The sequence below is a fragment of the Amblyomma americanum genome, chromosome 10, assembly GCF_052857255.1.
Source record: "Amblyomma americanum isolate KBUSLIRL-KWMA chromosome 10, ASM5285725v1, whole genome shotgun sequence".
NCBI classification, from domain to species: Eukaryota; Metazoa; Arthropoda; class Arachnida; order Ixodida; family Ixodidae; genus Amblyomma; species Amblyomma americanum.
Genome location: NC_135506.1, coordinates 149,474,263 through 149,499,755, shown reverse-complemented (window position 1 = coordinate 149,499,755; position 25,493 = coordinate 149,474,263). Strand labels below are relative to the sequence as shown.

Genomic DNA, 25,493 nt, shown 5'->3' with positions numbered 1-25,493 from the left:
CCGTAGTCGACCCCGCCGAATTACGCACAGAGCAGTGCAAAGATCCTGACCTGAAGCGAATAATCGAAAGCTTAGAGGGCGCACCGTCTCACCCCGAACAGCTAGGTTATTTCATTGGCAAAGACGGCACCCTGTGTCGGCGCACGAGGCCAACCAGGAAAGGGAGACCAGAGAAAACCGCTTGGGAGAGAGTCGTCATACCTCGGTCGTGGACAGAAAGGGTTCTTCGCGCGTTTCACGATGCGCCATGCGCCGGTCATTTTGGCGTAGCGAAGACACGCAGGCGTGTGGAGCGTTTGTACTTTTGGAGTGGCATGCGACAGGATGTTAGACACTACTGTGCGAAGTGTCATTCCTGTCTCGAAAGAAAAACACCCAAGGGACGAAGACCAGCTCCAATTCAGCCGTTCCCTGAGGTTTCGGCTCCCTTCGAGCGGACAGGTATGGACATAATGGGCCCATTGCCCACGACCACTTCTGGAAACAAGTACATTTTAGTATTTGTCGATCACCTTTCAAAATACGCGGAAGCGGTAGCACTCCCAGATCAGAAGGCAGACACGGTTGCAAGAGCATTTGTCGAACAGATCGTGCTCCGACATGGACCCCCGAGGCAACTCTTGACAGATCGGGGAACGAACTTCGTGTCGCAGCTAATGAGGAGAGTTTGCGAGCTGCTTAAGATCGCTAAGAAGCAGACAACACCGTACCATCCGGCTTGCAACGGCGCGGTGGAGCGACTGAACCAAACCGTGGCCGGGTTCCTGTCGCATTTTGTTTCGCGCGACCAGCGGGACTGGGACTTGTGGCTCCCGTATGCAATGTTTGCCAACAATTCCACAGCACACGAGAGCACGGGCGAATCGCCATTCTTTCTTCTCTACGGCCGAGACCCGGACCAGCCTAGTGAAGTGCCAGAGGGCCCCCGTCGTGTCCCATACGCTTCACTGGACGACTATAAGGTGGAGCTAGAATCGCGCTTGCAAGTGGCGAGGGACATCACAAAGGAGGCCTTAAAGAAAGCGGCGAAGCGCAGGAAGGAGGTGCACGATCGCAGTGCTAGAGACGCGCCGTTTAATGTGGGGGACAGCGTGTACATTGAAAACTGCCAAAGGCAGATTGGGCTAGCTCGTAAGTTCCAGACGAAGTGGAGAGGACCATGCGAGGTTGTCGAGAAGCTTTCTCCGGTAAACTTCAGAGTCCGAGACGTGAACCGGCGCTTGATAAGGATACACGCAAATCGCCTCAAGTCGGCACCGGTTCAGTATTTACGAAATGAGGAAAGGGAAAGCGCGGATTTTGATGGGGACAGAAGTGAAGCGGAGCGCGCAGATAGTTCGCAAGAAACGCCCTCTCCTGCATTTGTTCGGCAGGCGCCAGAGGTGACGGCCGGAATGCCACCGGATTTACTTCATGCATTGCTAGAAGAAGAAGCGCGCGAGGTTGCCGCGCAGATAACGCCAGGAGAGGCTCCTGCCACGAGCCCTCGCGAGTCCCAAAGCAGACAAAGGGTCACAGACTTACTTAGTATGACTCATGAAGGCCGATATCCGCTGCGAAATCGGAAAGCTAAGTCGGACTAATGGCGTAAACAGAGCGGAGTTGTGAACTGGTTAGAATTGTGTAATGCCACAGCTCATAACATTGCTATGTGCTTATGTGTTAACTTATCGGAGTTGGTAGTTAAACCTTTCTTTCATTAAGTAACACCTTCACAGGAGAGCATGCGGAGCGCATGCAGAACCTGCCCTACTTCCTTTCGTTATCTATATTTTTGTCTGTGCCGTGATCGTGCTAGAAGTGGGAGCTCCTTTGTAACTGTGGTAAATTTATTTCGTCCAGTTTGGACTAGAAAGAAGAGGCTTGGGTGCTGAGTTTCATGTTTATCTGTAAAAGAAGATCAGTGCTGCCCCTGGAGACGCCAGTTATGACAGCGGAGGCGTATGGTGTTGTGCAGTGGCGTTGAGTGCAGCGAAAAGTGTTTTGTCGGACGCACTGTGCGAGGCGATTCAGAAAGACAAGGGGAGCTGCATGGACTCAAATGTTCGGAGAACATTCTTCTGGAGGGTGAGCGAGTGTGACGTTCCTTGTGGAGTGTGACTTTCCTTGTGTGTGCTACGAGGTTCCGCGTTCGACGGCGCGGCGTAGACGGAGACCCAGATGACAGCGGCATCATCAATTACCCCAGCCATGCTCTTTGAGGGTGACGACCAGAACGAAGGGGTTTAAGCCCAACCGGACCCGCCGCCGCCGGCGCGGGGAAACGCGCTTTATCCTCCCCAATTGCCGTGGCGGTTCCAGGAGAGGCCTCCCGAGCACATCCCAGGACAAGGGACCACTTTCCCGGCCGGTGACCCGCGGGAACTGTCAGCGATCCAGAGCGCGCCTTACCTTGAGGAGCGAGTGTCAGTTGATGGATGGAGAGCGGAGGCCGGTGACCCGCGGGAGCTGTCAGCGGGTCAGAGCGCGCCTTACCACAGCCGACGCTATGCGCTACCTCGAAGACAACCTTCTTTCCCTCGGACTCAACACGTGAGGGGGGCGAGACCATAAGTGCGGTGGTATGTTTGTGCGCCCAAGTGAAAGCCCTAGCCCCCCTCCTTCCCCTCCGGCGTGGGCGTCCTCACCCTAGGGAGTGTGGAGAAGAGGATATAAAAATCGACAAGCAGTACGGAAGAAGGACGCTCAGGACGACATCGTTCGCCAAGAGGGCCTTCAGCGCCGAAGCCCGACGGCGTGCAGCTTCTGCCAGCAACCGCTCGAGCCCAACTCCGGAGCCACTCCATCGCCCCCATGAAGTTCAGTCCGCGTAGTTTATCTAGAGTAGATAGTGTTCATGCCGGAGTAATTTTGGCACATTCTATTCAACAACTCAGCAGGAACGTCAAACGATGATGCTGTTTTTTCTTGAAGTCGTAGCCCAAATTTGATTCGCAGAATCGCCATGAGCAAGTCCAGCTTCATTTTGTTACGGATCTCTGTTTTCGTCAAGTTCACGCAAGAGAACACGCGCTCTGCATCAGCGTTAGAAATTGGAAGGGTCAAAATTTTCAGTACTCCTTGCGCCAGGTGTTGAAAAGGGCATTCGCCGCAAGGGTCCTTGTACGATGCCGCTGCGTGCCAGAAAGTCAAACATGATGCGCGATCAAGTGCACCGCTAACACTCTGCAGCTGGCGTATTTCAGACTCCAGTTCGATTGAGGAACATCCAAAAAAATGCAGTGGTAGCTTCATTATGCATTCACGGCTCTTAGCACTTTCTATGCCATCGGGATTTATGGCACACAGTCTTCGAAGTGCAGAGGAGGCATTTGGAAGTCGCTGCTGCAGTCCCATCGCCATTTGCCTCAAGAATTGGAAACAGCGCTCCCTCACGGCCCGTTGGTCTTCAATAGGGACTAGTGAAATCTTCTCTCTGAAGACGTCACCTAGGTCCGCTACCTCTGGTTGCAGGAAAATCGACTTCATTTTTGCCATGTCTAGCGACAGCAGACTTGCCGTTGGGTTGTGCCTCAAAACTGATGGATTCAAAATCCGCCTAAGAATTTCCAAATACAAATTTTCTGGCTCTTGGAAGAGAACCAGCGGGTCAGTTGTGTTTGTTTGGAACATTTTGTTCACTCGCCTAACGTTACGGAGAACTGAGGCAAGAAACACGAGGTAAACATAATTTTTTCTGTCTCGATACATCTCTCGTAAAATGCGCACGTTGTAGCTGCGATCTTCTGCTTTCTCAAAAAACTCTTCGAGAGACTGGTACAGCGCCAAAATTCTTTCTATAGAGTCTGCAATAGCAAGCCATCTCGTCTGCGAAAGCGACAGAATCTTGGGCGGTGGATTTGCACTTTCATCTTCCACTGTCATACTGGCATACAGTCTCTTATAAGCATCTTGCCGGCAGCTGCTGTGTGCAAAGTAGTTGTAGGTTTCTCGCACTAAGTGCTCAACCGCAGAAGGAATCGCCTCCATCGACTTGGATGCCACAAGGTCCAGGCTGTGGCAAGAGCATTTGATCAGAATCAAGTCTTTGTTGTCCTCACTAAGACGACTGAACAGAGAATTGTCTTTGCCGCACATGGCATTTGCACCATCGGTGCAGAGTCCGAGACAGTTCTTGATCGATAGGCCGTGCTTGTCCAACGTCTTCAATACCGTGTCGTGAAGCGTTTCTGCCGTTCCATCAGACAGCTCTACGAGATCAAGAAGGGTGGTTGCAATCCTGTTTTCTTCTAAACTCAGAAACCGCACAACCATGCAAAGTTGCTTTGTCGTGGATACATCGGTTGATTCATCCACCATTAGAGAATAGCTGGAGCCGTTCAGTTGTTTGTCCATGTTTTCCGTGAAGTACGGGAAGAGAACATTCGTAATTATAGCCGTGCACTTCGTTCTGTGCAGATCAAAATCATTGAATTCGGAATGCAGAATCTCACCAAGTTCGTCGACAGCATTTATGGAAGTGTGCACTGCAGTGTACAAGGCGATCCTTAACTCTCGGCGAGGCTTTTCATAGTACGTTCGACTCGAAGACGCTAGAAGCTGCGGCAGTTTTTGTTGCGAACTTGGGATTACTGCGCACTCGCGGTGCTTTTTGGTTTCTGCGTGCTTCAACAGATTACTGTAGTGGGGTCGAATGTTGCAATTGCAGTACTTGCAGTGAGCAGTCGTTCCGCCGTCACGTGACGAAATCCATCCTGTAACGCATGGTAATATGCATATTAGATACTAAGCGGCATGCGACTAAACGCCTAAAGAATAGTTTCCGTTTTGCTTACCGCTCAGTTTCTTGTCCTTTCTCCATTCTTCTCGAAACGTGCGCTTTGCTCTTGCGTCTTTTCCCATGGTAGACGCCGGTGTCGGCAAGCCGAAGGCACAAAAACAGAAGCTTTGTCGCCTTGGGGTACACAAGTGTTATTTCACCTGTACTGCTCGTTCCTCTCTGGTGTCATGCCGTGCACACGGCTGCACCAAAACGCATGGTTTCGGATGCATGACCCTAACGGAGAAAGTACTCTAGATTAGTGTTATTTTCTCCAGATGGAGCGCAGCGTCCTTGCGGCCTTTGCTTCGCCGTGCGCTAGAATTAGCGTTATTTTCTCCAGATGGCGCGCAACGTCCTCAGGGGCTTTGCTTCGACGTGCGCCCATCACCCAGAGTCCGTGCGTCTGCGCACCCGCGTCTGCTAGTTGGTCTCTATGTGCGCACCGCCGGCGGAGAGAATATATGCGTACAGGACGCGCGCGCTATGGCGCGCGCCGTCAAGGCGACCGGAACAGCCATGAGGAGAGCAAAGCTTTAAAAATAATTGTTCTTCTTTGTTCTTGCTTGCTATTGTATATGCAATTGCAAAAAAAATGGCTAGTGAATGCGCCAAAATAGAAGTTCAAAGTAGCCAGAAAGTAGCCAAGGAGCCAACGTGAAATTTTCATCGCCAGACGGGGTCGAAAAGTAGCCAATTTGGCGCAAAGTAGCCACCAACGGCAACCCTGCCCGCAGACCACGCACAACCGGCGGCCGGCCGGCCGGCCCTAGCGATTCCCTAGGCACTCTAGGGACAGGCCGAGAGAGGCGCGGCGACCCCACATCCGGTTGAGAACGAGGGCGTAGCGAAAAAATGTCACGCAGACACGCATCCCACCGACCAATCGGCGGTTCCAGCCCACCGACCCGCAAACGCTTCTAATCCCGCTCGCAAACAGCCCTCTTCCTCTTCTTCTCGTCAGCCAACTCAGACGCGCCGGGCCGACAAAAGAAAGAAGCGACGTCTCGCCTTGCGCGCCTTCGAGGAGGCTCTCCCCAAACAAGTTTCCGCCGCCCCGGCCGCTGTCGCCGCCGCCGCCGCTGCTGGCCGCGAAAGCGACGGGAACCATCTTTCTTCAGCGCGCTTCTCAGCGCCTAAGTCCACGAAAGTACACAATGCGGACAAGCCCGTCACCGTGCTCTACTTCCCTGTGGGACGCAGTGCAAGTTTCTTCGGTGTCTCACGCGATGCCCTCGCGGCACAACTCTCTCAACTCCCTGGCGTCGTCGCAATGCGCGTTAACATCCGCCGCAACGTGTGTGCAGTGGACAGTGTTGCGTCGGCTGATGCTGACCCCATTCTCGCCGTCGATGACCTCTGCGGCATCAAAGTGCGCGCCAAGCAACTAGGCCCTAAAACCAGCACCGGTGTCATATTTGCCGTGGTTCGCGGGCTGTCCGAAGAGGACATCGCTGCTGGACTTCAAACCAAGATCCCCGTTCTCGGATGTTGGAGAAGCGGAGGAAACGTCATTGTTCGCTTTGCCGGCACCCACCTCCCTGAGGAAGTTGCCCTATTCAAACTTCGTCGCCGCGTCCGAGCCCGCCTCCCTCGCCCCCTGCAATGCCACAACTGCGGTGCTTTCGGGCACGCCACCCCAACCTGCCGCTCGAAGGCACGCTGCCTTCGCTGTGGGGGAGACCATGCCACCGATCTTCTTCTTCTTGTGGCTATGTGGGGGGAATGTGCTCGATTTCTGCCACCCATATCGCGGGGGCACAGCTTGGAGCGGGGATGGGGAAAGGGGATGTGGGGAGGGGGATGTCCGCTTGCAACGCGCGCTGGTGGTCCGTGGTGCCCAGGAAGGCATGTCCCAGCAGCAGCAGTAGCCACAACTGGGGAGGGTGAACGGCACGCACTGGGAGTGGCGCGTGCACGTCGGGGGCTTGCAGGAGGCAGGCAGCTCATTTCCCCGGTCCGGCCGAAAGGCTGGGCGGAGATGGGCGATGACTACAGCTCAGCCGGGTTGGCTGCAGGAGGCCACCATGTGGCAGCCGATGAGGACCGCGGGGTTAACTGCTACAGGGTAGCAGCGCGGCGGGGTGCGCTAAGGAAAACCGCCGTTTCCGGCGGCGCGCAGGAGCTGTGGTTATAGCTGGGGCGCCGGGGGGCTGCTTCAGGACAGCAGCAGGGGGATACCGCTGGATACCGCCATGGGAGACGGCGCGTCGGGGCCCCGCACGCACCAGTGCGCGCGGGGAGGGCATCACGGGAGCCGCACTCCCGTTCAGGGCACCACGGCAGGTGTCGAGGTGGTGAACAAGCTGCCGCCAAAGTCATCAGCTGCGCCGACTGCTGGGGGTTTCCAGGAGATATGGGCCGTGTTCTGGATCACGGGATGCGAGCCAGGCTTATAGCCGAGTGGCTAAACCCGTAGATTGTAGGAATTCCAGCAGCAGTCGGAAGGCCTCAGTCTGGCTGCGCTTTGGGTGCAGCAGGTCCTGGTCCGAGTAGGAGGGCAGCCCTAGGTTGCGGTACCCTGCAGTCATGTCACGCCGGGCGGCCTCTAGGTTCGGGCAGGCACAGAGGAGGTGGCCCAGAGTCTCGTCTGCCCCACAGAAGGAGCAGGCCGGGGACGGGGCTCTGCCATGTCGGTGTAGCCGGGCCTGTGTCCATGAGCAGCCCGTTCGTAGTCGCAGGATTAGGGTCCGTTCCCTCCGTGGCAGGCAGTCGGGTACCCGCATGAAGCGGACTCCTGAGGCCACGCGGGGATCGGGGTGGAGGGCCCGTACGGCCTGCCGAAGAGCAGGACGGGCGAAGTCCAGCTGCGTTACTTTTGAGGACACCGGGGAGCCATTGGTGTGGGCGGCTCCGGCCAGCTGATCCGCAGCCTCGTTCCCAGTGATGCCAACGTGTGAAGGCAGCCACTGGAGGGAGACTGGACGGCCAGCATCCTGGATGGCCATAAGTCGGGCCGTAAGGTTGGCCACCGTGTGCTGTCTGGGCTGGTGCTGGCGCAGCAGCTGGAGGGCTGCTCTCGAGTCGGTTAGGATGACTGCGGGCTGCTGTCCAGGCAGCAGTAGGAGCAGGTCCGCTGCCAGGTGGAGGCCCGCCAGTTCAGCCGCCGTGGAGTTGGCTGGGAACCGCAGGTGGCACGACAGTGCTGCACCTAAGGCCGGTGCTACGCAGGCCGCAGCGGCCTTGCCTGTTGCTGGAAGTACCGAGCCGTCGGTGTAGACCTGGAGATGTCCTCCCAGGGACTCCTGCAGCAGGGTGGCAGCAGTCTGCTGCAGGGCAGCAACAGGGGTACGGCGCCTACTGCAGCTCCGGATGTCCACCGAGATGGAAAGCGGCGGTCTTGTTGGTGGGGGCGGGAGTGGTGCCTGGTTGACAGGGGGGCCGAACAGCCTGTGGAATGTGCTATACAGGAGCCCCATGCGGGAGTCCGGTGCTCGGCGGAGCCGAGACAGGAGGGCCCTTCCGTCTGGAGCATGATATAGGCGGTTCACATGGCGCAGACCCATCTGGAGGAGCAGGAGGGACAGCGGCCAGGACCCTGCTTCCGCGTGAGTGGCAGCGATGGGGGAGATGCGCGGGAGGCCCAGGCATTGCCGCAGGACGAAGCGGTGTCCAAGCTCTAGAGTCCGAAGGCGGGCGGGTGGCAGGGTCACCAGCGGGAGGGCATATGTCACTAGAGACGTGGCCGCTGCGTGGTAGAGGCGGAGGGCCCAGGAAGGAGAGCAGCCCTTGTCCCTGGCCTGGAGGCGCTGGACCGCCTGGCCGATTCGTCGTAGACGAGGCAGGAGGGCCCTCACCGCAGGAAGCCAGGTGAGGCGTCGGTCGATCAGGAGGCCGAGGTACTTCACCTGGTTCCGCCACGTGAGCCCATCCGCACCGAGCCGCAGGGTGGTGATGTGCGCCCGACGCCCTCTGGGGTGGTAGAGCAGGGCCTCCGTCTTTGCCGGGGACACTGAGGCCGATGGACGATAGGTAGGCCTGAGCAGCATCCAGGGCCCTCTGGAGAGATGTACGCATAGAACGGATCCTCCTGGGTGTGCCCCTCACCCACAGGGCCACGTCGTCTGCATACACAGAGCACCTCACCCGGTGGGAGGACCTGGATTTGAGGGAGGCTGGTAGTCCCGCCATGGCCAGGTTGAATAGGAATGGGCTCAGCACTGAGCCCTGTGGTACTCCTGCGGCGACGGGCCGTGGGGAGCTTAGTTGTCCGCCGACTCGAACCCGGAAGGTGTGGCCCTGTAGGAAGGCTTGGATAAACGCCAGCAGAGGGCCAGTGACTCCCAGGCGGCTCAGGGCCTCATGGATCACACTGTGTGAGAGCGTGTCAAAGGCAGCCTTGACATCCAGCAGGACCAGCATGACGGCGTCCCCATCGTGCCGGGCATCCTCCAGGGTGGAAACCAGGTCGGCAATTGAATCCGCAGTGCACCTGCCCCGTCGGAAGCCCGTTAGCTGCTCTGGCAGGAAGTTGGTGACCCGGGCAATCCAGGTGAGGCGGAACAGGGCGATGGCCTCCATGGTCTTGCAGGCTGCGGAGGTCAGGGAGACTGGCCTGTAGGAGGACGGCAGGCGGCTCGATTTCCGTGGCTTGAGGACTGGCACGACCACGGCCGTCAGCCAGTCCTCGGGGAGAGTGGCCGAGCCCCAGATGGCGTTGAAGGCCTCAAGGAGACGGGTTCTCTCTGGGGTGTCGAGGTTAGGGAGCATTTGATGACTTATGCCGTCTGCCCCCGGGGCCGTCCGCTTTCGTGGGCGGTCCAGGACTGCCTGTAGCTCATGCGCCGTGATTGCGGCATAGCACTGTGCCACGACATGGGCCAGTACACCAGGGGGGCTGCCGGGGTTCTGGGGGTGGGCAGGGCTGGAGGGGGGCTGGAGACCGGTCCGCCAGGAGGATTGGACTGATCAGCCATCAGCTCAGCCAGGTCCTCGATGCTGATGGCCCTTGCGATGGCAATGGCCAGGATGGGACGCCTGGGGATCTCTGGGTGGACCAGAGCCTTCAGGAGGCGCCAGGCTTTGCCCGAGTGGCTGCTTCTCTGTATGCTGGAGCATACCCCAGTCCAGCTCTGGCGGCGCCGGCGTCTGGCGTGTCGACGGCAGGCAGCGTCGATGCGCCGGTAGGCCGTCCAGTCCGCCGGCAGGGAGGTGTTCAAGGCAATGCGCTCCTGGCGCCTGCGGTTTGCCCTGATGTTCAGGAGGCGGAGGTCCGGGACAGGGGAACTGGCCGGGACCCTGACCAAAGTGGTAGCCTCGCGGGCGCAGGTAGCTACGTAGTCCAGGAAGCTCTGGCCCGGAGGGATCTCCTTGCTGCGGACGCGGAACTCTGGCCAGGAGATCACCGCGTACATCCGATCCTCCTGGGGCCGCCTGGAGGTTGGGGTGAGGAACAGGGGGAAGTGGTCCGACCCCAGGTGTCAGCTGGCTTCCGGCACTCGTACCGAATCCCTGGCGTTGTGAATGCCAGGTCCAGGGTTGATGAGTGTCGGAGGGTGACGAAGGTGGGGGAAGGGGGATTCAGAAGACCAAGTCCCGCCCTCAGCGTGGTCTCCATCAGGATACGGCCCGCGCGGCTGGTGGTGCGGCAGCCCCACTCCATGCTGTGGGCGTTGAAATCCCCACACACCAGTGCTCTGGGGCCGATACGAGAAAGCACTGGGGTCAGCAAGGGTGTGGCCCAGCTCACCCCTGGAGGGATGTAGATGGACACCACCGTGGTCTGTGGCGCCCATCCGCACGGTGACTGCACAGGCCTCCAGGGGGCCTGAGACGGCATCGGACAGGTCCATGACAACGTGCGGCAGGCCGGCCCGAACATAAACAGCACTCCGCGGGCCCTGTTGCTGGTGACCAGGGTCAAGGCAGGGGGAGCTGGGGCAGCCTGGCGAGGTGCAGCGAGTAACTCCCGCATAGCCGAGGTACCCCGGCAGGCGCAGAGAGGATGGCTCCACGTTGGTCTCCTGGAGGGCCAGCACGTCGAAGGGGAGGCGGCCATCCTCAATGAGGCAGGCCAGTTCCGCATGCCTGGCCCGCAGGGACCTCACGTTCCACTGCAGGATGTGAGGCAGTGAGGCAGTCTTGGTCCGTCTAGCCATGGCTGACGAGTGGAAGATCCTGCGCAGCCAGAGCGGCCATGCAGAGTCTCCTCGCCTCCGAGTTGGCGGGGAGTTGGGGGAGGAGTGTTTGTACCGCCGCGCGAAGGGCTGCAGTCACGTCTGGAGCGGGAGGTGGAGTGCTGGGTGGGGCTCGGCGGGACCGGACGACCTCCGCGTAACTGTGGCCAGGGCTGTTGGAGGCTGGAGGGGCACCACCATGGGGCTGCTTGGCTGGGAGGGCTCTCATCCTTCGCAGCACGGACCGTCAGTCATCAGGGTTGGCGGTCTGCCGGAGGGCCACCGATTCGTGCGAAGCTCCTAGGCCCCGCTGCGTTAACTGCCGCGGCACACACCCTTCCACTGAGCCCCGCTGTCCCCGCTGGCAGCTCGAACGACAAGTCGCCACTGCCCTAGCGACCTCTGACAAAAAGCTATCGAGGCAAGAAGCTGCCCGCACAGTCCGCGACCAGCACAGCCGTGTTAGTGGCTCCTCCCCTCAGGCTGATGCCACTGCACCCAACTCTGGTACGGCCGAACAACCGCCCCAAACTGTTGCTCCTGCTGCACGCAACTGCCAGCCCAGCCAAACCCCCGCCGTTCAGCCTGCGGGTCGCAGTTTTCGCGATGTCGTCGCGAGCTCCGTCGCCCCTTCAGCTGAACCTTCTCCACCCCCTGATGAAAGGGACGCCGTAATTGCAGCCCTGTCAGCTGCCGTCCAAGCGCTCATGAACGCGCTTCCCACTTCCTCACCAGCGCGCAAGTTGTGTGCAGCGGCCCTTGCCGCCCAACAAGCTATCGCTCAACATGGCTAGTTCAGCTTCCTGTCGTCGGCCGCTCATACTGCAGTGGAACTGCAACTCTCTGCGCCACCGACAAGCTGAGCTGGCCGAGCATCTTCCCCGCTGTGCGTTTGATGTACTTGCTCTACAGGAGACTCATGCGCGAGCGGAGGATGTGTCATTGCCCGGATACTCTGGTTACAGCGGCGCGACGGCAAGCCCCGGCAAGCCCCGGGTTGCAGTGTACGTGCGGTCTGACATCCCCCACTCTCTCATCGACGTGTCCGACGTAGTGACCGGCCCCCTCGAGTGTGTGGCGGTCACCGTCCGCATTGGTGATTGTGACACTTGCGTCGCCAGTACCTACGTTCGTCCCACTGTGCGGTGGGATTCTTCCCTCTTCGCACACATAGCCCTCCGCATTAACGCCGACTCCATCATATGCGGTGACTTCAATGCCCACCACACAGTGTGGGGAAGTCGTGTGTGCAGTAAAAGAGGCAAGGACCTACTGGACATCACATCCGCCGCCGGATTCGTGTGTCTGAACGATGGCCGGGCCACTTTCACCCGCCCCTCTTTTAACACTAGTGCCATTGACCTTTCCTTCTCTTGAGGCGCCTGCGCGCGGGATTATCAGTGGAAATTCCAGCCCGACACAAACGGTTCGGACCACTTCCCCATTGACCTTGTTCCCCGTACTCCTCGTGTCGCCGAGCGAATATATAATGTCATTAATTGGCCTCGTTTCCGCGAACTCTGCGCCAGTGAATACAGTGGGGACGATTTCTTCACCCATATCACCCAGTGCGCCAGAGAAGCCACATCTAAGTGCCCTGTAGCCCCCGGATCGCCTGTTCCTGACATCAAACTTTTAAACTTACGTGCAGCTCGTAGAGTTGCCCAACGTCGCGCCGTGCGTGCCCGCCGCCGTGATCTCTGGACCATCTACCATCGGCTAGACGCGGCCTGCCGCCGTCACGCCAAGCGGCTTCGTCGCCGCAGTTGGGCCAAATTTTGTGCAGCTCTCTCTCGTGCGAGCGGGAAGCAACGGGTGTGGAGTATCATGCGCTCCTTTCTCCACTCCGTCATTCCTAAGTGCCCTGTTCTTGCTGCCGCCGTTCACCACCGCATCACCAGTCTGGAACTAGCCGACCAACTGGGACACCAATTTGCCCCAATTGGGGCCGCAGCCGACCTTGAAGCCTCTACTCCATACACTGTGAGTCCATCTGCTTCATTCTCCTGCCCAGCCATTCTCGCTGCCGTATTGAGCTCGCTCTGCTCTGCTGACTTTACCTTGCAAGAGCTTCGTTGCGCTCTTAATCGCCGCAAGGGCTACAGCGCTCCCGGAGCCGATGGCATCACTTATCACATGCTGCGCAACCTTGACCAACCTCAGCAAGAACAATTACTTGCGGCGTACAATCAAGTTTGGCGATCTGGAGTCGTTCCGGAATCCTGGAGAGAGGCGACCGTAGTTCCCATTCTCAAGAGGGGAAAACCCAGCCGCCTCCTATCTTCGTATCGGCCAGTCTCCCTTACCTCGGCCGCAGGTAAAATAATGGAGGCTATGGCACTGTCGAGGCTTGAATGGGCAGCCAAAAATGTCAACGCCCTTGCCCCCCAACAAAGCGGCTTTCGGCGCCTCCGAGCCACCGCCGATTGCTTAGCCGATGTTATCTCCACCTTAGAGCACTCCCTTGGCTCTGGACGGACGGATTTTCTTGTCCTCCTTGGCGTTAAGAGTGCATTCGACTGCCTCCCTCACTGCGTTATACTCAGCGCCCTTGCTGCCATTGGGATCAGTGACAATCTGTTGAACTATGTCTCAGCATTCCTGTGCAACCGAACAATGCGCGTGCGTGTCGGTGGAGCCTACAGTTCACCTCGTCATGTGCCATGCGGTGTTCCACAGGGCAGTGTCTTGAGCCCTTTTCTTTTCAATATTGTCCTCGCCGGTCTGGCGGACTCAATCTCTCCTTGGGCCAGCAAAGTTGTGCGCGTTGCTATCTATGCGGACGATATCGCCCTCTTCGCCACAACGCCATCTAAAAGGTGTCCCTCCACTGTGCGCGTGCTCCAATACGCGCTCGACTGTGTTGTGTCATTCCTTCGCAATGTCGGGCTCTCTGTGTCTTCGGAGAAGACAGAAGCGCTCCTTGTTCGCCGCCGAGGTAGCAATGCTCGACTAACCGTTCCTCGCCTTTGCATAGATGGCAAATCCCTGCCGTGGCGCAAGCAAGTTCGTTACCTGGGCCTTCTCATCGACTGCAACCTAAACTGGGCTCCCGCTATCAAGTGTCTTCGCAGGGACACCGCTCGCGTTGCCCGCCAAGCTTACCGCTTGCTTGCCCGGGGGAATGGAGCCACTCCCGCTTTGTGTCATCGTGTTTACGAGGCTATGGCCACTTCGAAAGTTCTGTATGCCATCCCTCTCGTGTCACTTACTCCATCCCGGTGGCGTGCTCTGGACACCGACCACCGTGCTGCAGTGAGACTTTTATGGCCTCCCACGGAGCTCCCAAATCGCGGCAACTTATGCTGAGTCTAATTCGTGGCCTGTGTCGCTCAGAGCCATCAAAACTCTGCTCAACCACTTCGAACGCATGTCTCGCGCAACGGAGTGCACTGCCCTGCTTGCTCATATACGCAGCAACAAACTTTCAAGTGCAGAAAGAGCATCCACTCTCCTCACCGAACTACTCTGTACTGCCCAGCCATTTGCGTATCGCCTAAGCCCCCCCCCCCCCCACGTTTTCAACCATCCAGACGTCACTCTCGAACTCCCTGGCATCAGGTGTAAGAAACGCACGCCCCACTGTGCCCTCCTATACGAGGCCTCCTCAGTCATCCATGAAAAGTCGACTCATCGCACCGTCATATACACTGACGGCTCCGTCCTTGAGAACGGTAGCTCCGCGGCGGTTGCTTGCTTTGCGCCAGCTCTCAACGCGCACTCTCAATGCAGGATCCCCACGCCAGCCTCCTCTACAGCTGCCGAGCTGGCTGGTTTGGCCCTCGCCCTTGATCTCATCCTCTCTTTTACCGCACCCCTGCCCGGCTGCTGTCATGACTGATTCTCGCTCAGCACTCCAGTCCCTGCTCCAACCGGAGAAAGGCTATGGAATCATTCTCGCCCTCGTTGCCAGGCTGGACAAATTGCGTCGGCGCGGCTCACCTGTTTCCTGCCATTGGATCCCCTCACACGTGGGAATCGAAGGAAACGAAGCTGTAGACAAACTCGCTCGTGAGGCGCACTAACGGAAAACATTTCCCTCTACGACTCGGCGCGACTCATCATTCACCGTCACGTTCTCGCTTTCCACCCGGATGTGCGCGTCGCCTCCTCTCAACCCGTCTCGCCCGTGGACGATCGATTATTCGCCCGCCCCAGTGCTGTGGCATGTTGCAAGTTGCGCGTCCGCGCCGTAAGTGTCGCCACGGTCGGAACGATTGCAGCGATCCTGGTATCTGGCGGCAAACGCGGCTGGAGTCAAGCCTAATAAAAAGTAAAATTTCTCGACCATAGTAGACAACACAAACATGCTTATGAATGAAAATATAACCAGTCGTAAGCATTAAAAATAGTATATAAAAGAAATAAATTGCGAAAATGACACAACGCGTCTGCGCCGCCAGCGCCGCCGCGGGCAACGCTGCAGCGCAGTGGCAGCAGACGACAGCGACCGGCGCAAGCATACCGAAACTACGCGAGCGACTGCCGACGCGACGTGCGCACTGGACCAGCGTGATTACCGTCCTCAGCGTCATGTCGCATATGTATTGTTGCGCGAAGTGGTGCAGCACATCCGGCAAGAGTGGAGAACATCTCTTCAGATTTCCTTCTGACCACAGGTATTTATGAATTCACTGACTATCGTATCCCTCTTTGCATAGCCGTTGGCGACCGTTGTGCCTTTGTTTTGACCGCCCTTGGTCGTTACCATTTGAAATTGCCGACGGAATAGAACTAGTTTTACCTGGCGCTGTTTACTGCAGTGGCTTTGGTTTTGCGAGATGAGTTTGATAAGTACGTTTAAGGACATTAAAGCAAAATTAAGGGAAGGTGCTGCAGTTTGAGATGGCCCAACAGCCGTTGCCTCTCATAAGCGTGGGACCGTTAGTTACCTTGCTTGCTTGTTCGCATGTGTGTGTGTGTGTGTGTCTGACTCACTGACTTTTCTCGCTGCCTTTAAAAGCTTATTCCCCGCAGATTCCGGTGCCCTCAGAGTGTATTTTAAATATGAATATTCTAACTTCTGTGCCTATAGCGTCGTCAGCGGAGTAATTGTAATGCTCAGTTTGGCTGTTTCTTTACGGAGTTCAGCGCGCTTGAATATTATTTCTTGCGTGTTCGTGCATGGTTTCTGCAGCAGTGATGCACGTCACATAAATTATCGAGCTGTTCAGACTAACACCACTAGTGTTGGACACCGCGCTGAAAGTCCATTGCACGCCGTGAGCCGCATATAGAAAGTCCGCCGGTCTTGTTTTTCTTACTTTTACCGGAGCTTTTCCTCGCGATATCCGCGCTCAACCACCCATGTACTCCGTGGAAGCGTTTCTCGAAACTATTGCCTACCGTAGTGCTGCCGCTCCAGCATTGTAAATTTCGCTCCACACTCCACCCCGGCTGTCCTCTACGCTGCTCGCTCGCGGGGCGCACGACTGACCTTGGAGGGCTCTGAACTCTCCGCATTATTCCCATCTCCTCACATATGTCTCTTATCTCGCGCCTTGTCCTTGACAGCTTTTGGGAAGCTCGCAAATAGTTTCGCCTAGTACGCCGGAAACGCTCGTTTCCGGCGGGTGGGTGAGGGGAAGGCGAAGGTCGCTTTCTTCTTGTCTGTGTCTTTTCTGGGACATTTCCCTTGCTTAAGCACTTTTTTCCCCTTCTTCTGGACCCATGCTATTTGCCTGCACCTTCAGTTTCTTGAAAGAGCAGTGTTTCCTGTTGATGTTCTGCTCACATCCCTTTCACACTTCCCATTTGATCACAGTGAAAGCAAAAGATGAAAAACTGTGCCTACTGGTTCATTTACCTGCTGTTCTTAATCCAGACTTCAAATTTGTGGGCAAGCAGCTGTCTGCCATAGCATAGCTACATTGGCACTTGTGTTTAATGGAGGAATTAGAAAAGAACGAATCATGGGTGGTGGTTAGTATGCAGTTACCTAGAGAAAAGTGTGAGTGGAATAATTGCTATGATCAGATAGAGCTTAAGTCTGCAGTGAAGCTCTGTCCCCATTTCTATCTGCTGCACAAAATTATGCCGCACCCAAAAAGCAGTTGGAACAAAGAACTAGTTATTGTTACCTAAACCAAAAGCAGATCACAAAAGAAAACATAAGCTCAAGAATTTTAAAGGTTCTGGCTTGTCGATCATAGCCAGACATTAAAAAGGTGATTTCATTCATCGTTTCGATTGGCCAGCATAGCAATAGACTAGCAGGCTGTGGCACATTGTTACAAACTGCTGTCTTATTTTGCTTGCATCCTGCCACAGTTGTTTTCACGCATATATGTTATATAATGTTCGTACCCCTTTGCTGTGTAAGGAGATGCTAATAAGCATTCCTGAAGTGAGGTATGCAAACCTTTAAAATGTATGAAATCATGTTATTTGGCTGTTTTTCAGATTCTCCATTTGGCTGAAATATGCCAATAGGCTTGAACTCCTGGAGACACCAAGGGAAAAGGTCTACAAAACATACAGGCTCTGCTCAAAGCACTTCACGAGGGATTGCTTCACTAGTGATGCCTGCACAAGGCTCACGCATGAAGCAGTCCCTTCCGTGAAGGTGCATGAGCCTCGTCTGAGAGCCTTGGTGCACCCGGGTAAGCAAAATTCCTCTCCCAGTAAATTCTTCCCAAGCTTGATCCCTCAGTATATCCTGTGGCTTTTTTGTTGCAGATTTCTATGAAGAAGGTGCGGCACAAGGTGAGGGCACTATTTTCAGAAAAACCCATCCTGTAAATGTAAGACCAAAGGGAACAATTGCATTCATAGAGGCTAACTGCAAACATCACTTCCCGGGCACAAAACTTTCCTGCTTCAATGTCATGTGGCCATTGTTTCAGTTGCATCAGACTGCAGTTGTGTACCATGTTGTAGCTTAAATTTCTCTTAACCATATTAACAATCAGATGCTGGATAGTGCACTCCAGCAGCAGTGAGGAAAATAATTTTTACAACTCTATGTTTAGTATTCTTGTCATTATTACTTACTGTTCGCTGCGGTGAATAGAGGGCAGACTGCGCGAATTCACTCCAAAATAGCACACAGGGTCAAGAAAGAACACACACACGCACAAACTGCCAGCAGCTTATTGTGACACACGAGGCGGTAATTATACATGAAGTGGCCGCATATTGTGCAAGCATGGAGGGTAAACATTTTACCGGTTTCTAAGGTAAAAATGGTTCTTTGAGGAGCAACCCGCCAGGATATTTAGCGATGCACATGTCACTTAGGCTATCTGATTTCTTCCTGAATGATTTCGGGAATAAGTTTGCAAGCATTAATAGTGGTGACATTGCACGCTTCATAGATAGGTTTGCAGTTTGATTTGTATTTCCTACAATGCACATCAAGTGAATTTATGGCCTCGTGGTTCACAGTAAAGTGTTCGTTTGTGTGTTTTCATTCTTCTTCCTGTGTGCTGCTGCGCTATTTTGTATGTCGCGGTATATTGATCGCACAAATTTTTCCTTTTTAATCGTAACTGCCTACAAACTCACAAAAACGATTTAAGCCCAATTTAAGATCACACTAACTCCCAGCAAGAGAAACCGTTCCAAATAGAACATCAAGGCCATACTGTGCACTGAGCAGAAGGTGCTGCTATGCAGAGCTTGATTGGCTATCTTTTTTTCCTTGTTCGCATAGGCATTGAATCCGCTTCACCACTACAGTCCACTGCTGCACCAGTGGAAGTCATGCTTGGTCACGGTAAGTCTTCCTGCAATCTTGCATAGGAAAACATTCCTAATGTCTCACTACACCAGTTGGTTTGTTTTCCTTGGGAGTAACTAAGTGGTACCTATATTTCAGACTACTTGCCGTTGCCATCAACACTTGGGCTAGGCACAATTGCTGGTGCAGATTCTGCTGTCCATGACACAGGTAGGTGCACTAAGTCAGGATCTGTTTTACATTACAGCTTGAAATGAAGAACTTTTCATTTGGTTCAGGCTAACCCTGTAATGCAGTATTACTTATGCTGAGGGCTCTGTCATAGCACAAAAAAATAAACATATGTAATTAGTTTGCTGGATGATTTCTTTAGATTGGGAGTGTCTAAGTGGTCGTTTAATTGCAGACGACCCACACTCTTCACGTGCCCCGCAGCTCACTGATGTGCAGACTACGCCCCCTCCCCCAGCTGACGAAGAAGGTAGGTGCAATGCACTAATAGTGCAGTGATAATCTATGAAAATTCAACAATGGACTGCAGCACTATTGCTGCAGATTTGCACGTAATAAATTAACCCTCTGCAATAGCAGCAGTGTGCAATTATGTCGTGGTGTGCAATAATTAGGTGCACGTCGGCACATCTTACTGTACCACTACTTCGGATGCCAGACATTTGTTTCAGAAGAGAAGAAACAAGTGTTAACTTTATGCTCACCAACTAGTATTTCATATATTTTTCTGTGTGCATATGTATGAATGCATTGTTTACGTGGTGGACCCCTGTGTTATCTGTACAGAATTATATTTACAGGTAATTTTTCATTCAGCTCAATGAAAACATTGGATAGCCTTCTCAGGTACTTGTTGTGGAAATTGCTTCACTAGCCTGTTGCTTACCATTCACATACACGCTGCGTAGCCAGGCTAAAAATGTGCACCTGAGAATTAAAATACTTGGTTGAAGCCTCCCACAGTGTGTTTATTTATTTGACAGGTGCTGCCCAAAGCACACCCATCAGAGTGATTGCATCAGCATCATGGGACTCACCTGATTATGGTAAGTACTCAAGAAAACATTAGAATTTATTGCAAACTACAACCTTCCACTTCAATGAAAAAGTATGCATCGGTAACCTTGGTATATTCATGATGGGTATCGGCAGGCCCGTAACAGCGTGTAGGTATCGCTTTACTGCACATAAATATTTCTGGTTTTTTCCATTTGCTTAACTCAAGCTTGTCATGAAAAATTGCTCTGAATATTAAGCAGGCAAAACACATGGATAACAATGAGATCCATTAACTATTACCCTGTCTGTATTACGAGCAACTAGTTTCCATTTAAGCGAGGCGTAAAGTTGGTCGCCAGAAAAAACTGTCCCTATCAGCGAGGATCATATTAACGGGGCACGACTGTATTCATCATTTCACACAAAAACATTGCCCTGCAAGTTTGGCAACCTGTAGCCCTGTGACTGCATTCTAATCTTGATTTTGTGAGGGATGTAGATGTAGGTCTCGCTCTGAGGCAAACATAAATATGCTTTTTTTATATATTTTTTGCAGCTGAAGCTGGTCCTAGTGGCCTCAGCGGTGCCAAAGAGAGTGTCAGACAGCCAGTGATGACACCAGCATCAGGAACGCCCAAGAGTCGGCGGAGGAAGGGCGCAGTTGTGTACACCCCTCGCACCAAAAAGCGCTTCGAGAAGTTGCATTCTCGAAGCGACAGGTACCGAAAGGCACTGAGTCGGATTAGGAAAAGGCACGACACAAGGCGAGTAACGCAGCAGGAGGCTCTCAACAAGCTTGAACCGCATTTGCCACAAGACCTTTTTGAATTGGTTAAAGCTCAAATCAGGCTCTGCTCATTTCCGAAATCCAAAAAGCACTGGTCAAAACAAATGAAACAATTCGCTCTCAATTTGTTCTTTCACTCTCCAAAAGCTTATCGCTTCCTCAGAGAAATGCTCCATTTGCCACATGTGAGGACGCTAAGGCGCTGGCTGGCAGACATCCCAATGACACCTGGTATCATTCCAGGTGCCATGGATGCAATAGAATCAATTACAAAAGATTGGCCACTACAAGACAAAGCATGCTGTCTTTTATTCGATGAAATATCCTTGAAAAAAAATTTGATGTATGATCAATCAAAAGATATTGTAATTGGCTTCACAGATGATGGGAATACTAGGACTTCTCGTGTGGCAAACATAGCCCTTGTTATGGCGGTGTCTGGCATATCAAGAAGTTGGATGCAGCCAGTAGCCTTTGCAGCGTCCCACAATGCAACTTCAGTTCTTGCAATGCGCAAGCTGCTATTAGATTTAATTCAGCAGCTTCAAACCAAAGGTCTTCTGGTGAAAGCGGTCATTTGTGATCAAGGGTCGAACAATGTGAGTCTGTCAAGAATGCTCATCCATTCTATCCATGAACCATATTTTGTTGTCAACAACCGCAAAATATACTTCCTGTTTGACACCCCACACCTAATCAAATGCACAAGAAATAATTTGCGACGACATAAGCTCACCATTGGCTCTGAGGTTGTTGACTGGACACACATCGAAACCCTTTACAAAAAAACTCGTCACATTGATCGGGCCTCCAAAACACCAGTTGAGCATCTCAAAAGCAGATTGGCAAAAAAACTAAAAGAGCAACACATCTACAGGATGCCCTTTGCTGACATGAGAGTGAAGTACGCCACACAAGTGTTCAGCGAATCCGTATCTGTGGCACTCCTCACTCTCATTTCCATTCAAGAGCTTCCTGTTGATGCAAAATTTACAGCAGAGTTCACGGAAAGGATGGATAAGCTTTTTGACTGCCTGAACAGTTCGGCCCTGAAAAAGCAGGACGACAAGTTGCGGTACGCAATGACAGAAGGCTCGGAACATCATGTCTTCCTTGAGTCGTGCATAGATTGGATCGCCCAATGGCATTTTGGTGGTCCTCTGGACAAGCAACCACACACCATCAAAGGTTGGCAGATTACAATCAAAGCCTTACTCCTGCTGTGGACAGATCTAAAGGCAGATTTCGATTACACTCATCTTTTCACTCGTCGGTTGCAGCAGGATCCGTTGGAAAATTTTTTTGCAATAGTTCGTCAAAAACATGGCTGCAATGAGACACCTAATGTGTACCAATTCGTGGCTGCTGTAAAACATATTTGGATTGGCCAACTTTTCAAACTTTCGCAAGGAAACTGCGAAGTGACAACACATGCGTTCCTCACCAACTTGGAGAGTGTTTCTGCAGTATTGTCACCAAGCAGCACTCCAAGCACAAGCCACAGCAGGCAGCAAGGCTCAGGTTCATCTGACTTGCAGGCGTCTTCACAAGATGCCCCTGACATAGTATACGAAAATGTTGTGTACCATGTCGCTGGCACTCTTGTGAAGAGCTTTCTTGACCAGAGAACCACAGAATGAACATGTGAGGGAACACTCCTTGCAGCAGACGGTGGCTCTCTCCATGGACGACACCAATTCTTTGCACTACTCAAGGAGAATGGTGTTCCCGAGCACCTTTTCCAGTCAATTGCCGCAACTTCTGAGGCATGTCTAAATTATATAAAGAAATTGGATTCGGCCTTCAGAAAAGAAATCTCTTGCTGTGCTCATTTGTCCAATGTGTCCAGGAATCTTGTTGAGAGGATGCCTAACCAGCAAGCTGTTTTCTGTTCATTAGGCTGCAAAATTAAATTCCTTAAATTATTCTGCCGCACAAGGCTGCATTGGCACCTTTCCTTTTTAAACAGGAGCATGACGTCAAAAACAAAACAGAGTGCTCCCGCCAGAAAGAGGCGCAAATTAGCCGGCTAAATTCATGAGGCACTGTGTTAGGATATTATTGTATTTGGATTTTTAATGCTGCCTACTTACTACACATGTGCTCTCTCTTTAACTTTTTGTTGTACTATTTATTTTTTATGTATATAAGTATTTATGTACCTGTTTATCCGTAATTCTGCTCCGATTGCACATATACTGTACTGACTGCTTTTGCTCCTGCTGCGTTACTTCTTTTACAAAGTACAAGTTTGCCTTCTAGAAGCCTTGTGTGCCTTGTTAGTATGAGCATTGCTATGACCATTGGTTCTCAAATTAATATTGCTGAATGCTAACAACTTACAAGAGGTGCTAGGGAAACCGTTTTGTTTTGGCTTCTCTTTCTTCCTGCGTGACAAGTATACAGGCTCAGTGCCCTTCAAGGAATGCCAGAATTCAGTTAATGACTGGCTGTATGCTAACCATAGTTCTTATGATCAGTAACAGTGCCATTTGTGCAAAAAGTAAATTTGTGGAGCACACCATAATGTTGAAGCATACATCGATTCAGGTGCTCGCAAACCCCCCCCCCCCCCATTGGCTCTACGGGAATGTCACACCCTTGCCCGCCCCGACTTCGTCTGTCTGCTCCGAATGCGCATCGGCTGTGTTTGGACCGCCGACAGAGAACATCGACTTCGCGGTGCTCCCAGTGCGGTCTGTGTGCAATGCGGTTACTCCACGGAAACACTCGACCACATGCTGTGTGACTGTCCCGCGTACGCCCAGCCCCGGGCCGCCATGAGGGTGGGTTTTCGCTAACTCGGTCTCCCCTCTGCAACCCTTAGTGACGTTCTGTTCCCCAAGTGTGGTTGGGTGCACAAACCAGTGCGCACAGACTTTTGCTCCGGTTTCTAGATGAATCCGGTCTTCGCCCCCGCATCTAATCCTTGCGGGCGCCTTCCTCCCTCCCATTCGGAGAGTCTGAATCTCTCTCCTGTATGCTGTGTTTGTGGTGTGTGTTGCGGGTTCGGCCGCATTGGAGCAGTCCCAGGCAGGTGCGAGCGCCCGTTTGAACTGAGAGTGGCAGAGCACTCGGCTGCCTCCCCAATCTCAACCCTGGGCTCATCTGCTTCTTGCCGCCCCCACTTGTTCCCGTGGCGCATCCGCCGACACCCAAAAGCTGCAACTTCCAGCATCCAGCGTTCCCCCGCTGCTCCTCCCCTATTGGCTGCGCCGTGTCGTGCTCCCTCGGGTCCGCGCGACTTGGAAGCCCAATCACCGCGGCCGGCCATCTCCTCGCGCGCGCTGCTCGCAGCAGGGTTGCCAAAAATCAGCTCGAACCTCCGTGGAGAGCAGACGTGTTTTTGGTCGCTCTCCCCTCGCGCTGGCGCCTGCCGTGTTCGCGTTGATCGCCCCTCCGTGCGTGCCGCTCGCCCTACTGGGTAAGCGCGCGCCCGCTTGCGCTGCCTTCCCCGGCGGAAACTGAGCCCGCTCGATCTGCCTAGTCCGAGCGCACACGCTCCGCGTTCGCTCCCACGAGTCTGAGCGCACCGCTTCCTGCGCTACGCGTGGCCCCTTCGATCATCAGTCGACGTACTGTGCTGCCCAGCCATCCAGAGCTACCGCGGCTTGGTGGTGTACGCGCACTACTCCTGCTGTGGCCTCTGCACGAAACACCGGTCCACGAGCCCTGCTGCTCCTGCCGGCCGCCCGGTCCTTCTCGTCGAGTCATTCGCTACCACGTGGCGCACCCGCAAGCTGTCCGGACCTGTCACTGAGCCGCCCGCTGCGACGTGGTATTTCTACGAGCTGTCCGGTCCTGTCGCCGAGCCGCCCGCGGCCACGTGGTGCTCCCGCTAGCCGTCCGGCCTTGTCATCGAGCCGCCCCCTGCCACGTGGTACTCCTGCAAGCTGTCCGGTCCTATCGCCGAGCCACCCGTCGCCACGTGGTGCTCCTGCGAGCTGTCCGGTCCTGACACCGAGCCACCCGCTGCCACGTGGTGCTCCCGCAAGCCGCCCGCTGCCACGTGGTGCTCCTTTGAGCTGTCCGGTCCTGCCGCCCGCTGCCACGTGGTGCTCCCGCGTGGCATCCGGTCCAATCGCCGTGCCTCCCGCTGCCACGTGGGGCTCCCGCAAGCCGCCTACACCTTCTGCCCTAACTGCCGCCGTCACGAGGGGCACCCACGTGGGCATCCTTGCCTACCGCCACTTCCTTGTTGTGGCCGACTACCCCCTCCTCTAGCCATGGAGGTCCCAGCTACAGCTGCAGCCATCAACTCCCAGGCACCTCAGGGGCCCCCCGCAGTACCTGCCCCCCCCTGCTTGTCCAGAGAAACAGGGGCCCCGTGGGCGCAGCATCCTGAGGGTCCAAAGCCACCAGCCTGGACTGCGACCCTACCCTCTTCCTGCGCCACCTCCGCCTCCGCGTCCAGCTCCTCCTGGATGAATACCAACGAGGCGAGGACCTCCTGAGCTCGCTAACGGCTCCCCCACTGCCTCTGCACAGTGCTTCCGAGCAGGAGGCCGTCCCCTCTACCACCTCCTCCAAGGCATCCCGCAAGGCTGCCACGGCGCACACCTCTCCTGCGCTAACGCGGTCCCGGGCTCAGTTCTTGAAGACGACCGCCCCACCCAAACCGCGCACCACCAAGCGAGCACGGGGGCCCAAGGAGCGCTCCTCCCAGGCGCACCCGCCAGCAGTCCCCAACACAGTGGACCCCTCTACTGAGGTACTTACTAAGTCCTCGGCCCTGCAGAGGCTCCTCAGAATTGCGTGTGCGACTCCCCTCCCACCTGAGAGCCCCGAGGACAACCTGGCGTCCCCTCCAGGGGCTGCTGGCCTGCCAGAAGCTGCCCAGTCCTCGGAGCCCAGTGCCCAGCTGTCCGGACACGAGGCTGAGCCCCATGCCGACTTGGAGTCATCCGCCCAACCTCCCGGGACGCCTGCCCAGCGAACCCCCTCCACCACTCCACCACCACCCCCTGCGATGGAGGACCAGGAGGGTTGGATTCCTGTCCGTCGAAGGCATCGGCGCCTGGACACCCGCACGACACGGCTGACGACTATCCTGTTTCGGCCCCGCCCGCCAGCCACGCTCCAAGCTGCAGTCAAGGAGGACTGGAGCAGCTGCCTCTACGCAATGCCAGGGGTCTGCGA

General features: G+C 54.8%; 3 protein-coding genes across 4 annotated transcripts in view; 1 reads left to right on the top strand and 2 right to left on the bottom strand.

The window, feature by feature from the left end:
* LOC144106252 (E3 ubiquitin-protein ligase MARCHF3-like) overlaps positions 1-25,493 on the bottom strand; it is a 458,876-nt gene that overhangs the window by 112,994 nt on the left and 320,389 nt on the right. The gene's annotated exons all lie outside the window — the stretch shown is intronic.
* On the bottom strand, positions 7,131-8,890 carry LOC144107343 (uncharacterized). Its single transcript, XM_077640333.1, has 2 exons — positions 8,727-8,890; positions 7,131-8,671 (listed from the first exon to the last, which is right to left on the bottom strand). Exons 1-2 carry the CDS (start codon positions 8,888-8,890, stop codon positions 7,153-7,155), a joined length of 1,683 nt encoding a protein of 560 aa, XP_077496459.1. The 3' UTR covers positions 7,131-7,152.
* Positions 15,049-22,862, top strand: LOC144108877 (uncharacterized). 2 transcript variants are annotated; one of them, XM_077642106.1, is made up of 8 exons: positions 15,049-15,494; positions 17,278-17,477; positions 17,554-17,580; positions 18,530-18,592; positions 18,695-18,766; positions 18,963-19,037; positions 19,532-19,614; positions 20,124-20,209. In XM_077642106.1, exons 1-7 carry the CDS (start codon positions 15,253-15,255, stop codon positions 19,546-19,548), a joined length of 696 nt encoding a protein of 231 aa, XP_077498232.1. In that variant the 5' UTR covers positions 15,049-15,252; the 3' UTR covers positions 19,549-19,614; positions 20,124-20,209. The 2 variants fall into 2 exon arrangements, with proteins under 2 accessions (XP_077498232.1, XP_077498231.1); XM_077642105.1 differs by having other exon boundaries at positions 15,226-15,494; positions 19,552-19,614; positions 20,124-22,862.

What these genes read in the sequence shown, in the direction of transcription:
- LOC144107343 (XM_077640333.1), bottom strand. Translation starts at nt 8,890, where the DNA reads ATGGCGGGACTACCAGCCTCCCTCAAATCCAGGTCCTCCCACCGGGTG. An exon ending in GCTGCTCAGGCCTACCTATC is followed by an intron (nt 8,672 to 8,726) that starts GTCCATCGGCCT and finishes CTACCACCCCAG; the next exon opens with AGGGCGTCGGGCGCACATCA.
- LOC144108877 (XM_077642105.1), top strand. Translation starts at nt 15,253, where the DNA reads ATGACACAACGCGTCTGCGCCGCCAGCGCCGCCGCGGGCAACGCTGCA. An exon ending in AGATTTCCTTCTGACCACAG is followed by an intron (nt 15,495 to 17,277) that starts GTATTTATGAAT and finishes GCTGTTTTTCAG; the next exon opens with ATTCTCCATTTGGCTGAAAT. An exon ending in ATGGGACTCACCTGATTATG is followed by an intron (nt 19,615 to 20,123) that starts GTAAGTACTCAA and finishes TATTTTTTGCAG; the next exon opens with CTGAAGCTGGTCCTAGTGGC.